The sequence below is a fragment of the Portunus trituberculatus genome, chromosome 27 (assembly GCF_017591435.1).
Source record: "Portunus trituberculatus isolate SZX2019 chromosome 27, ASM1759143v1, whole genome shotgun sequence".
Taxonomy (NCBI): domain Eukaryota; kingdom Metazoa; phylum Arthropoda; class Malacostraca; order Decapoda; family Portunidae; genus Portunus; species Portunus trituberculatus.
The window spans coordinates 2,299,263-2,313,333 of NC_059281.1; the positions used below are offsets into that span (position 1 = coordinate 2,299,263).

At 41.8% G+C, this 14,071-nt stretch overlaps 1 protein-coding gene across 3 annotated transcripts in view; it reads right to left on the minus strand.

Moving 5' to 3' along the window:
* Positions 1-13,667, minus strand: part of LOC123509836 — a 194,048-nt gene extending 180,381 nt beyond the window's left edge. The window contains exon 1 of one of the 3 annotated variants that reach the window (XM_045264411.1): positions 12,999-13,667. In XM_045264411.1, coding sequence (XP_045120346.1) covers positions 12,999-13,137 — 139 coding nt within the window. In that variant the 5' untranslated portion in view covers positions 13,138-13,667. The remainder of the gene's footprint in view (positions 1-12,998) is intronic. The other 2 variants (XM_045264407.1, XM_045264400.1) reach the window with 2 other exon arrangements.
* Positions 13,668-14,071: the final 404 nt, after the last annotated feature.

Sequence of the window (14,071 nt, forward strand, 5' to 3'; positions counted from 1 at the left end):
ACCAGCAGACGACAGTGGTGAATTACACACAGACACACACACACACACACACACACACACACACACACACACACACACACACACACACACACATATTAGGATATTGTTCTCATCTTAAGTCTCTACCCTGCCCCCCATGCATGTATGTATGTATAAATGTATATGTACACTGCAACTTTGATAAACTGTTTACTATAATCATTGTTATTATTATTATTGTAATTATTATTATTATTATTATTATTATTATTATTATTATTATTATTATTACTATTATCAATTATAATTATTATTATTATTATCATTATTATTATTATTATTATTATTATTATTATTATTATTATTATTATTATTACTACTGTTATCATCATCATTATTATTACATACACACACACACACACACACACACACACACACACACACACACACACACACACACACACACATGAAGTCAAAGGCAGTTTAATTAGATTTTGGTCTGACACAATCCATGCAATGAGAGCGCAAGTCACGGAACTCGGCAGGTGTGCGGAAGTGGTCACTGACGGAAACCTTTCCACGGTTGACTCGATGAACCGTTCTCCACTAGTGAGCGCTTCCCCAAGGCTGCCTTGTCTAGCAAGGAAGCTTAAGACTCATATGCTTCCTTGATACACACACACACACACACACACACACACACACACACACACACCACTGAATTCTTCGCTCAAAGTTTGAAAAGACAAACAATACTTCTGTGGCCAGCACAGAAAACAATGAAAAGGAAAAGGAAGACAACAAATGCTTAAGTTATGTGGTGCCAGTAGTAGTAGTAATAGTAGTAGTAATAGTAGTAGTAATAATAGTAGTGAGACAGTAGATAGTAGAGATAATGGCGTTGACAAAAAGAAGATTTATTTATTTCTCTCTCTCTCTCTCTCTCTCTCTCTCTCTCTCTCTCTCTCTCTCTCTATCTATCTATCTATCTATCTATCTTTTTTTTTTTTTTTTTTTACATTACAAGGGCACTGGCCAAGGGAAAACAAAGTGTTGGAAAAAAAAAAATCCCGCTGGTTGCTGGTGTGTGTGTGTGTGTGTGTGTGTGTGTGTGTGTGTGTGTGTGTGTGTGTGTGTGTGCGCATGTGTTTATGTTATGGCCTATATAAAGCTTGTAGGTTTTACTTAAAGACTATGGGAAACGCTATTCAGCTTTCACCTATTAGTGGCGCAGGCAATTTTGTTTATAATGGTACCCATATTAGGGCCCATATCACCACCCAAGCGCACCTTTGGTGTAACTACCTAGTACCTACGTAGGTATCGTGGTGATATGTAGTTAACTTTAAACCACTCAACAAATGGCATAGTTTCAAGGCGGTGTGTGGTGGGATTCGAAGGTACGCGTGGACGTCTGCCCTATCCTACGTTCAACACCTTACCCACTACGCCACCGTGTATGTGTGTGTGTGTGTGTGTGTGTGTGTGTGTGTACTTCTGTGACCAGCTCCATACTAAATTAGGGAAGAGTAAACACAAGCTCAGCCAACTGTTTTGAACCATATTTTGTGAAGCGATCAGTTACTCTGAATGCTTCCATCTCTCTTCAAACCACAAGGTAAAGTTCGAATTCCACCTTGTGAAGACGCGACTTAACTTTCCCGCCTTCCATGGCCATCAATCCTAAACACCATCACTGAATTTAGCAACATTAGACGACTGCACGTATTTGTTGTTTCGGTCTCATTTGGTTAAAATTAGAGAGAGAGAGAGAGAGAGAGAGAGAGAGAGAGAGAGAGAGAGAGAGAGAGAGAGAGAGAGAGAGAGAGAGAGAGAGAGAGAGAGAGAGAGAGAGAGAGAGAGAGAGAGAGAGACCATAATAAATAAATATTGTTCTATTTGAGAGATTATGGTATGGAAAAATCAACGTCTAAAGTATTACAGTATGTGATTATGGTCTTGTAATGAAAGAGGAAATATAATATTGAAGGAAGAGTGCCCTAGAATAGATGACGAACCAACAAGAGATGAGAGGGGAAATATTACCATCAATCTATTTAAAATCGTGAAAACTGACGATTAATGATTGCCGATAAGAGAGCCATAAGTATAACCACTGCAATATTAAAAGAAGCACCATAGGATGATACATAGTGAAGGGATTAATAATGCAACACCGTGCTTGTCCTGAGGCCTCGGTAACCTTGCTGTGAGGAACGCTGAGCCACACCAGGGGACTTGTTGACTGCTGACTTGTTCCATTTGGCACCAAACCTCTCTCTCTCTCTCTCTCTCTCTCTCTCTGTGTGTGTGTGTGTGTGTGTGTGTGTGTGTGTGTGTGTGTGTGTGTGTGTGTGTGTGTGTGTGCGTAAGATATTTTAAAGCGTTATGCATCTAGTTTTTTTTTTTTTTTTTTTCTATGAAATGATTTGAAGGGCATGTTGTTAAGACTAAAACTATTTAGAAATGCTGAAAAGTTGCTTTAGTAATTAGGACTGATAGATGATACGGTGTTTCAGAAAGATGGTGCTCCTTTTCACTTTGCTTTGTAAGTTAATTTTCATATGAAAAATTCCGTAACACGTGGATTGGAAGAGGTCTGCCATTTTCTTGGTCTCCATGTTCGCCAGATTTAACTCCAATGGATTTCCTTTTATGGGAACATGAATTTATTTACCCAAACTTTGATCTTCGGAAGACTTGCAAGTCACGATAACTGACGTGATTGCTGGAACTGAAAATGTTTTTTTTCTTTTTTCTGAGAACTCCAAAATCTTATCATCATCCTTTACATTACCATGCACACAACCAAGCAGGACCGCACTTGGTCGTGGAGGACACGTTCTTCGCTCATTCACTCCTTATGTGACTTTCCTCTCGCACATTCACACCTATCCTGTCGGTCCCCATGGGAAAACATCTGGATTTTTCCTTTTCTCGTAGACCACGTGACAGGTATATTTGTACGTGATTTGTGGACGCTTCTCGAGCAGTGCAGGATAAATTAAGGGTCCCAGAGTCACCTGAGAGAGACCAGTATCCACCTGTGACCTGAACTTATTTAATCAAGAGGCAGGTTTCAAGACATTTATCCCATTCTTTTGGCTAACTCACTTGACACTGGCATCTCAGTGGGCCATTTTGTTTAATCGTTTTTTTTTTTTTTTTTGTTGCCCTTGGTCAGTTTTCCCCTCTTTATTAAAATAAAAAAAGAAAATCACACTAGGAAGTGAGCACATTCTGGACTCTGTAGCCATTCTCTCCAACAAATAAACGGCCAAACATCAACATGTGACTCATTTGCCCCATGTCCCTATCCTGCAGGAAAGGCAGGCTGGGAGGAGGACGAAAGCATCGCCCATAGCATAAAGTGCACCATTAGCCGGCGTCCGGTACACAGAAATTCTTATTATATCTATTCACAGATTCTTTCTATTACATATACAAGGCTACAAAGGTACCAGTATTTTGCATGTAATATATACTTTATATTTAGAATATATATATATATATATATATATATATATATATATATATATACACACACACACACACACACACACACACACTAACGTACGTTTCCTAGCAAATCGTCAGGCTTCACACGAGGGACAGAAGCTAAAGCGGCTTCAAGGCCACGACTCCCCACTTGGCTACAGCCATGGCATAAAGTGGTGTGCTTATAGCGATGTTAGACCACGTGACGTCACGCACTTCATGACCCAGGCATCGACGGGACCTGAGCACCCTACCACCGCTCACCATTACCAGACCACCGCGCCCCGACATGAACGCTACATCAGCAAGAGCTTAGAAAGTAAATACACCATTTGGCATTATCAACGATCCGTGAAAAAAAAGTGAATTGGTTTATATCATATTTAATTATCGAGACTACATCACAAAAGTGGCGAATTGACTAATATTTCTTACACTTACTTTTTATATGACACCGATAATCATGTGCGTTTAGCAGGAATGAACTACAACCCAACATACTAGAGAGGAAACCTTTTGACGGACACGTGTGATTGTTGCTCTTGACCTGCCAGTGATCCTTGCCTGATGCCCGGATTGTGGTGTTTACAACCTCACCTGCTCCAAAACACTGATGTAACCACTTTTAGATAAGCAAGTAGCAAGTAACTACTTAGGCTTAAGGCGTCTACTGAGAATGTAAACATGCCGATGAAAAATGATGTGGCATTTCTGAGTCACTCATAAAAAGACGTAAAAATCAACACTTGATTCCTAAGACACTGAAAAATGAAAAGCTCACCGTTATAAGAATCATGAAATGAGGCAGGAAAAATTGGCCATTTCTGTGAGTGCGTGCATACAGATGCATGCACGCAACACATCCGAGCCCTTACTTCACTATCGTCGTTTGAAATATGAATACTCCGCTTGCTAAAGGACTTTCCCATTGTGTGTGTGTGTGTGTGTGTGTGTGTGTGTGTGTGTGTGTGTGTGTGTGTGTGTGTGTGTGTGTGTGTGCGCGCGCGCGTGTATGTGTGTGTGTTTGTGTGTATAATTCACCACGGTCGTCTGCTGGTCACCCAGCCAGTCTTCCCCATTACGGAGCGAGCTCAAAGCTCATAGACCGATCTTCGGGTAAGACTGAGACCACAACACAATCCACACACCGGGAAGGCGAGGCCACACCCCCTCGAGTTACATCTCGTACCTACTTACTGCTAGGTGAGCAGGGCTACACATTAAGAGGCTTTACCATTTATTTGTCTCTCCGCTTTCCGAGACTCGAACCCGGACCCTCTCAGTTGTGAGCCGAGCGTGCTAACCACTACACTACCCGGTATGTGTGATTCCTTGCTTGCTTTCGCTTGACTGTACAGAGTTCTAATCTCTCTCTCTCTCTCTCTCTCTTTTCATGAACACTTTTTTCAAGACTTTAGTAAGCTTGAAGAAATAACATTCAGTTCTGTACCAAAAACACCTCTTAGTGAAATTTTAAGCCAACAGAAGGTATCTTACATCCCGAAATAACAGCAACCCCACCGTGTGCCTGCATCGTGTGAGGTGGGCCAAAACTGACGACAGGCCGCTATCTCAACATTAGGGCGTATGAACAAGGGCACGGCGTCATGGCAGCTAGCGGCAGGCGTGGTGAAGAACAGTCCATGTTGTCGACCTGCCAGATTATTAATAGAGTGTGTTGTGTTCTCTACACGTCCAGCAAAGATGAGTAAGGCAACGACATGAAACTTTGAAATATGGGTCTCTCTCTCTCTCTCTCTCTCTCTCTCTCTACAAAACCACTGAGGTTCAAGTACTGTTCGGAAACAACACTCAAGATGTCTCGCCTAGTCAACGCAGTTGAGAAGCATGACTGACACCCTGAGAAGCAGCGGTGCCCAGAGTAAGCAGGTAATGAAGAGTCCACCACTTACTGAAGAGCACGCTAAACTGAGTGATTCCCTGAAGTTAGCATTCCTATCTGTATATAAACTGAAAGAATAAGTCCTAATATAGAGTGGTGGATGAACACCAGTAGAATAAGGCTCATACTGTAAGTAGTACATACATACTTTTACCTTCATTCTACATACATCGCATTACCTAGCTATCTAGTCTGAAATGTGTTTCTCTGCCTGCATCTTTGCACTCTACTCCCAGTCTCCTATCACTGGCTCTCTGACTCTCAGTCGTTCCTCTATAAATACCCCGCCACTTGCCTAGCCCCGTCCCGTCCCGCCACTGCAGCCACCACCACTAGCCACAGCCTCCATGCCAAGCACAACAAAATCACAAAAGCACTCAGTCAGACCTCTACAGCTTCACAAAAGGTGAAAAGAAAACCAAAATTAGTACATACCGAATTAACACTTTCAAAAATCCGTCTCCAAAAGTTTCACAGCTCTCACAGCACATAGCACTAAGCTGGGACTGCACTCTGGGTGTGTGTGTGTGTGTGTGTGTGCTCTCGGAGTGAATGTGTTATTCATTCCGTTTCTTTATAACTTTTATATATTCTTCAACAAACTGTAAACTGCGGCAAAACGAGTAAATTCACTGTAAGTCTCACTGCTTTTGTCTTACAAAGTTGTTTCATTTACAGTATTATGATGCTCTTCTGTTATTCTTCTTTGCTCCTTCAACTCTGTAATAGTCTGCCTTTCATCGTTTTCTGTATTCTTCCGTTTTAACTCCCTTTAGGATCAAGTCATCCCCTTTTAATTGCAGTAAGACAGTCTTAACACTTGTTTCTACATATACTTACACTCTTGACAACAATAATTGTTGTGTCTATATGGTTTATTTAACTGTAATTGTATTTCAAGGGAGAGTGAGAGGGAGTATTCGTTTTCTATGAGATAAACATTGTACGAGGTGCGCAAGAAGAAAGAAACTGTAAGATACAAGAAAGGGGAGCATAATAAAAGGAGCCAAATAAAGTTTGCCAAATAATGTAGGGAATTATGAGTGAAGTTAGCGAATAGCATGTCAATGATAGGAAAGGAGTATTAGTGAAATTGTGCCAAAGATAAACAGTTACTATGTCCGGTAAAGCGAGGGGAGTGTGAGAAGTGTTTAATGGAGGGTACAAAAGAGAGCGAGGGAATAAAAGTGAGGAGAAAGAAAAAAAAATGTGAGTGATACGAAGCTGAATAGATGGACTGACAAATAAATAAACATATATAAAAACAAGTGAACAAAACAAACAACTCAGTTTTTAAAGGCGTGTTGTGTTGCTCATTAACAAATTAAAGTCATACAATGTTGCCAAGTCAGCAATGATGTTTGGCTGGCGGTTTGTTTATATTTAGCCTCAACAAGACGTGTGGGTGGTTACTGGTGGACATAATAATTATTGTGCTGTGTTTCACAAGACGGAAGACAGCTCTCTCTCTCTCTCTCTCTTCTCCAGGAAGTGGCTTGATATTGAGGTTTCATCACTAGTAATGAGGGCTAATACAAGTGTGTGTGTGTGTGTGTGTGTGTGTGTGTGTGTGTGTGTATCTGTGTGTGTGTGTGTGTGTGTGTGTGTGTGTGTGTGTGTGTGTGTGTGTGTGTGTGTGTGTGTGTGTGTGTGTGTAATTCATCTCGGTCGCCTGCTGGTCACCCAGCCAGTCTTCCCCATTACGGAGCGAGCTCAGAGCTCATAGACCGATCTTCGGGAGGATCAGACCACAACACACTCCACACACCGGGAAAGCGAGGCCACAACCCCTCGAGTTACATCCCGTACCTATTTCCTGCTAGGTGAACAGGAGCCACACATTAAGAGGCTTGCCCATTTGCCTCGCCGCGCCGGGACTCGAACCCGGGCCTCTCGATTGTGAGTCGAGCGTGCTAACCACTACACTACGCGGTGTGTGTTTGCTCTTTTGTTCGTGTGTGTGTGTGTGTGTGTGTGTGTGTGTGTGTGTGTGTGTGTAGAATTGTTAAACATAGTCACGTACAGTATACGAGGACAACGACAATCATTTACATAGCTCAATATCGTCGTCATCATTACCATCAGAGAGAGAGAGAGAGAGAGAGAGAGAGAGAGAGAGAATATATAATTTAACATAGAGCCGAGTCTGAACTACATCATTTGAGTGAAAAGTTTCTGCATAATATTCATACACTGCTGGATCACATTGCTGAATCAACCTTATTATAGTGCTTGATATTTCAAAGGTGGTTTTCATTAATACCACCAATCACTGAAGAATAGAAGGAAAAACGAAAAGTTCACATCATCAACACGCCACGCTGGCATGTAAAGTCGTTACGGAAGAGAACATTTTGGTCCAATCTTTCTCTAGATAACGCCACCAGTCACAGGAACACAAGCCTTTCCACCACGTCAAGGCCGAGTTACAGTGCTGCCAGAATCCTATCAATTGAACCGAGTAAGAGCATGAAGTCTATGAACAAGGGAGAACATGTATGCCGTCGTATACCCCAACAATACCTCCTAACGCCACGGCAGGAGGTGGAGGGGTTGACGTTTAAAATGATCTGAGAAGTACCACCAGCTGTCCTATCTGTATCACCTCCCTCCCTCCTGCCGCCAACTCCAGCCCCGCTTTGCTCCATTCATGACAGTGACACCAAAGGAAATAAAAAAAAAGTGGATGTAGGAGCACCCAAAGATTTGCAGGTGAACTGTGGAGGCCGAGACTTCGTTCAAATATAGAATTACGACGTCGTTCTGCTGAGAGAGAGAGAGAGAGAGAGAGAGAGAGAGAGAGAGAGAGAGAGAGAGAGAATGTCGAGGATCAGGTAATAAAATCTCCGTTATTAATTAATCTTAAAGTTTACGATTTTAAATAAGGTGGTGCGCATAACCTCCCGGAAACTCCAAGGTACATGTTTATTCTTTCCTTTGAGCATGAATACGTGGATGCGGGAAGGTGTGGCGCCTGCAGAACATTCCGTTATTCCCAACATTTGATTGAAAGAGCAGCCTTCGTGGTGGCCTTGGCGAGAACTTGGTAACAGTTTCGATATGAACACAAGATGACGAACGCATCCGTCTACTACTGCATCGAGGAAGACCATTTCAGTACCATACGTACGGAAATATGTAAATGGGTAAGTAGATAGCTAGGTAGGTCGGTAGGTAAGTAGAGAGGTAAGGAGTTAGAGAGGGGTAGGGATATTAGATAGGTAGATAGGCAGATAGTGAATGAATGAAAAGATAGGTAGGTACTTACATTGAAAGAGACAGATATAAAGGTAGATAAAATAAAAAGATAGTTATATAAATAGATAGATACATAAATATATATAGATTGCATGGCTGACAGATAAATAGAATGAAGATAGTGTACATTAAGAAATAAGTAGATGGATAAATAACGGAGAGAGATAAACATTAAGATAGATAAATTCGTAGATAGATGGATAGATAAACGTACAGAAAGATAAATATAAAGACAGGTGAATACGTAGATAGATACAGAGAGAGAGAGAGAGAGAGAGAGAGAGAGAGAGAGAGAGAGAGAGAGAGAGAGAGAGAGAGAGAGAGAGAGAGAGAGAGAGAGAGAGAGAGAGAGAGAGAGAGAGAGAGAGAGAGAGAGAGAGAGAGAGAGAGAGAGAGAGAGAGAGAGAGAGAGAGAGAGAGAGAGAGAGAGAGAGAGAGAGAGAGAGAGAGAGAGACTATGATTCATATATGTATATTCATCATGACTTATATTAACAATCAAATTAACTGTATGTTCACCATAATTTATATTAGCAATCAAATTAACTGATATCAACCTTTAAAAAGCACAATAAGAGTGTCAGCTGTTATATGACAGAAACAACCGAACGAAAAAAAAGTCATTAATACACAAGTCATTCACATATTCTACCCATTAGTCACGATTTCCACCATGCACATTTACCCAGACATCTATTCACAGCACGAGAACACCAACACTTACGTATTTTGATTTAGATCAGACATATATTTATCACAAAGAGCCTCACAAGCGCCAAGAAATCATTAGTTTGCTCTTTTATTCGTTTATTGTAGTTCAGAAGATACAAATTTGTCATTCTCATCCTCAGTGGAAGCGGACTCTAAGCTTTGTGGCGCCACCTACGTGCTGTGTTTCTCATTACCCATCTCTAAGGACCGTATTCTGAGACATTTAAGTGCTGGACCTCCACAAGTTTCAAAAAGCTCTAATTGAAGTTACAAGAAATTTCAGCTTGTGTTTGGTTCTTTTAAGAGACTAGCAACGTTTGTACATCATTACAAGGATACATACTCTTGAAAACACGATTGATCATCTTCAGGGCCTTTGAAAATAGTCGGGTACGAGACCAGAGCGTTTTCTTAGCAGTACATTGACCCCGGCGATACACTCAGCAGTTTGCTTTGGTTTGCATTCTCCCATCCGTCGCCGTGCTCACGCTCTCCTCATGACAAATCCTGGAGGGAGCTGCTACTGTCTTAACCAGGGAACAGATTACTCATGCAGATTTCAGGTTTCCTTAGCTTTGGTTTTCCTGTCTTCGTATAAGGATAAGAAGCCAAGGTAAACACACACATTTACACACACACACACACACACACACACACACACACACACACACACACACACACACACTCCAGTGGTGGTAGTACAAGGTTGTCTAACAACCTTAATCCACTGCTACAGCCTTGTGATTTAAATTCTTCAACATTTACTTCTTGTTTTTTTTCTCTCTCTCTCTCTCTCTCTCTCTCTCTCTAATTGTAAACTTAATATAGACATTCGGTATACGACATATGTAAACATTCTACAGATGCTGAACATTCATGACTGATAAGAAACGAACGGTACACATACCCATTGACAAGCTTTACATAACCATTACTGAACACAAATGTCATAAGTGAAAGGGCGAAAAACTAATGAATTTATGAAACCACGAACAAAGGAAACAGGTGAAATTACGCATACAGTTGACAATAACAAACGTGAGAGTATGCAGAAGAGTACGAAATGTAATGGTGTGATCTAAGGCTGCAGTAAAGAATAAGACTGTTTCACTGTTTATAACTAAGAACAAAAAGAGAAAATACAAGAAAAGAGAATGAATTAGTTTGGGCGTGTTTAAATGAAGGAATGATCAGTATGTAACCAGTAAGAAAATGAGAGAGAGAGAGAGAGAGAGAGAGAGAGAGAGAGAGAGAGAGAGAGAGAGAGAGAGAGAGAGAGAGAGAGAGAAGAGAGGGGGAAGGGGAAGAAGGAAAGTGCATTTGAGGATCACATGAACCGTACCTCGCCTTACACTCTTCTTCCGGCGGGTCACCTCAGTCTGAGTCACGCCTATTAATATCATCCCTAACTGGCAAGTTGTGGCCTGCACGGGCAGAGAAAAGACGGGGAGGGGCGCTAAGGTGGATAGGAATGAGGTTGGATGTGACAGGTGACGTAAGGAAAGGAAGGAGAGTATATAGAGAGAGAGAGAGAGAGAGAGAGAGAGAGAGAGAGAGAGAGAGAGAGAGAGAGAGAGAGAGAGAGAGAGAGAGAAGAGGTACATGAAGAAACATTTAAAAGTAGACTAAAGAGAAGAAATGAGAAGCAAGGTATAACATGTAGAGAAAAGGAGGGAAAGAAAATATGTGAAGTCATGAAGTGACGAAAGAAAGAGGAAAACTGAGAAGACGATTGGGGAAGTGGAAAAGGAGAGAAGGTTTATAGGGAAGGGAAAGAAATATTAGATAAAGACAAGAGGAAAATGGCAAGATAAAAACAAAAGACATTACTGAAAGAGAGGAAAAGACTGCAAAGTCTTATGAAGGAACAGAGTAAGTAGGAAGAGGAGCAGGATATGAAAGAAAGGACTAAAGGAGAAAGGAAGAGCGGAATTACAGAAAAAAATGGAAGTGTAGGAAGAGAGATGATATAGGCGGAGGATTGAAAAAAAAAAAGGGATAAGAAGGAAGAGAAGGAATATATGCAGTAAGGTAGGTAGTTAATTTGTAGAAGAAAGAAGAAGAAAGTAAAGATGTGCATATGTTAGAGTTATAAGCTGAGGAGAATAAACAGAAGGATATAAATGAGCGGATAGCAAGCGAGAAGATAAGATAGAAGCCATTTAAAGCTAGCAACGAAATGAAATTGGCGAGAGTAGAATCAACGTTCGAGTGACTAATCGCTGGGAAAGTTGTGATGCAGGGAAGATAACGTTATGTGGTGATGTGTGGTGGAAGTGTGGTGAGGTGTGTTCTGTGGAGATTGCTAAGTGTGGTGCGATGGTACAGGGTCAAATGTCTTGCATTATTGTTATCAGTAGTAGCAGTAGCAGTAGTAGTAGTAGTTGTTGTTGTTGTTGTTGTAATCATTGTTGTTGTTGTTTTGATGGTGTTGGTGATGGTGGTGGAGTAGATGTGGCAAGTGGCATGGGCGTGGTATAAGTGATGATGTTACGTATAAAAGATGTGACAGGTAAGTATTAATAACACAGTGTGAAAGGTAATGCTGAGAGAGAGAGAGAGAGAGAGAGAGAGAGAGAGAGAGAGAGAGAGAGAGAGAGAGAGAGAGAGTGTGTGTGTGTGTGTGTGTGTGTGTGTGTGTGTGTGTGTGTGTGTGTTTGTTGCTGGCAATTGTCACGTACGTTGGCAAGGTTGGTGCTAGTGTCTTATGGTATCAACAGAAAAAAAAACAAAAATAAAATGAAAAAAACAAGAGGTGAGGCATTACGTGGAAGGTCGGGTGTAGGGAGAAAAGGTGAAGTGTTCTTGAGCATGTCCGATATCAATGAAGCCGTGAAATAATTCCGGAATGCGTCGTATTAAATTTTCATCTAATATAATAATAATAACAATAATAATTTTTATCCGTTTATACGCTTACTGTTTGATTTTCCACCAGACTTAGTTACCACATTTACTGAGGCTTCGTTATTCACTACATTTATTTACTTATTTACTACTTATTACTCTCTTTTTAGCCCTATTCATCCGGGTTCCTTGGCCTCTGCTTCTCACTAACACCATTAACATTAAATTTTCATCTAATATTTCGTCTGTCTCTCAGAAATTAGTGTGACTCATGGTAGGGAGTGAGTAAGATATGATTAAAACAATGTTAATGACATGACATCAAAATCAATACCAAAGCAAATATTATCTCGTCTTCGAAAATGGAGGGATGTAGCTTACCGGAAATTCATATCAAAAAGGACCTAAACAACATCATGTACCAAGAGTATAAAAAATTAAAAAATTAAAAAAAAACGTTTCATGGGCAGTACACCAACAAGCAACTATAAGTGTAGTGAAAAGGACGTGGCATTAAGGTATGGTATGGAGGTACGGCAGGGACAAACACGAGGATACAAACGTGCTGACATAGGAATGAAGGGAGTTAGCGAGAGGAGAGTGAGCGAGGGTGAGGGGCGGCGGATGATGTCATAATAGGCGGGGAGGCAGACGCGTCAAGGTTATGCCGGCACAAAGGATGACTGCCGGAGGGGCGTTGGGAAGGAAACAGTGTTAGGAAGAACATAATGAGTGGGAAAATATGAATGTGGGCTGCCAAGGAAGGAGTGTGAATGAGTGAGATACCAGCTGAGGCCCTCACCTTTATCAGCAGCGGCGAGTACTCCGGAGCAACGCAGGGAGTACTTGAGGGCCAACTCCAAGTCATTGCCATGAATAAGGTTCACCACAACAACCCAGTGCGAGTTCCGTCGCACCACACACGCGTCCTCCATTGCCATCGTGCCCTCACTCTGCCCTCCCGTGCGTGCCCACCGAACAAGCGGTCCCTCCGTCACATCATCACCGCCATCATACGCCCCACACACGTGCTACGGTCTTGAGTGTGCTGAGCGGGGAGCAAATGATGGTCACAGAAAGGATGTGACTCCTGCAGGGGAGCGGGACTACACACCACACAACCACTACCACTACACTGAGCAAGCCCCAGCCCTAGCAGGTAACCACCCACCCAGCTTCTACTCAGCGGCGGTCTGCGTGTGCCAGAGGCTGCTGGCGCCAACGATTGCCAACCTCACGAGTCACACATGCTCATTCATCAGCCCAGAAATATATTTTTCGACTTAGTTACAGAGATCAGGCCATGAGTGTGTAAGTGAAGCAACATAACAAGGACAGGGACGGGTATGTTCGTGTAGACAGGGAAGAGGGAATAGAGACGGCTGTGCGATTGAATTCACCTCCACCACCGCTGCAAGATTCGTGACTGGTATTGACTGCCGAGCTGTGGAAGAATCTTAGAGCATAAGACACCGGCAACTTAGAGTGAGTCTTTTCCTCACTGCTGACTCCGCTTGGATCATAGTCTCGTCGTCCTTGTTTGTTTAGGTTTATTGTACAAAAAAAACATACATTTATGTTACAAAAAAATGATACACTACCTATAGAGTACAATGCGGGCATCGGCCTCGCCAGTGAAGGAACTCCGTTCCCTCTTTCTGACAGCGAGGTGAAAATGGAATGCCAACAACATCTGGTGTTCCCAGGAGGTCACCCATCCAAGTAGTCGACGGATGATATAGTAAGGGCTGGGTGAAATTAAATTGAAATTTGTTAAGGTTTGGTTGGTGTAAGTCAAATAAGGTGTAGATTTTAGATTGCTAAGTATTGCTTTTCGAAATAATCAGATTTAGAGATAAAAAGAACATAATTTTA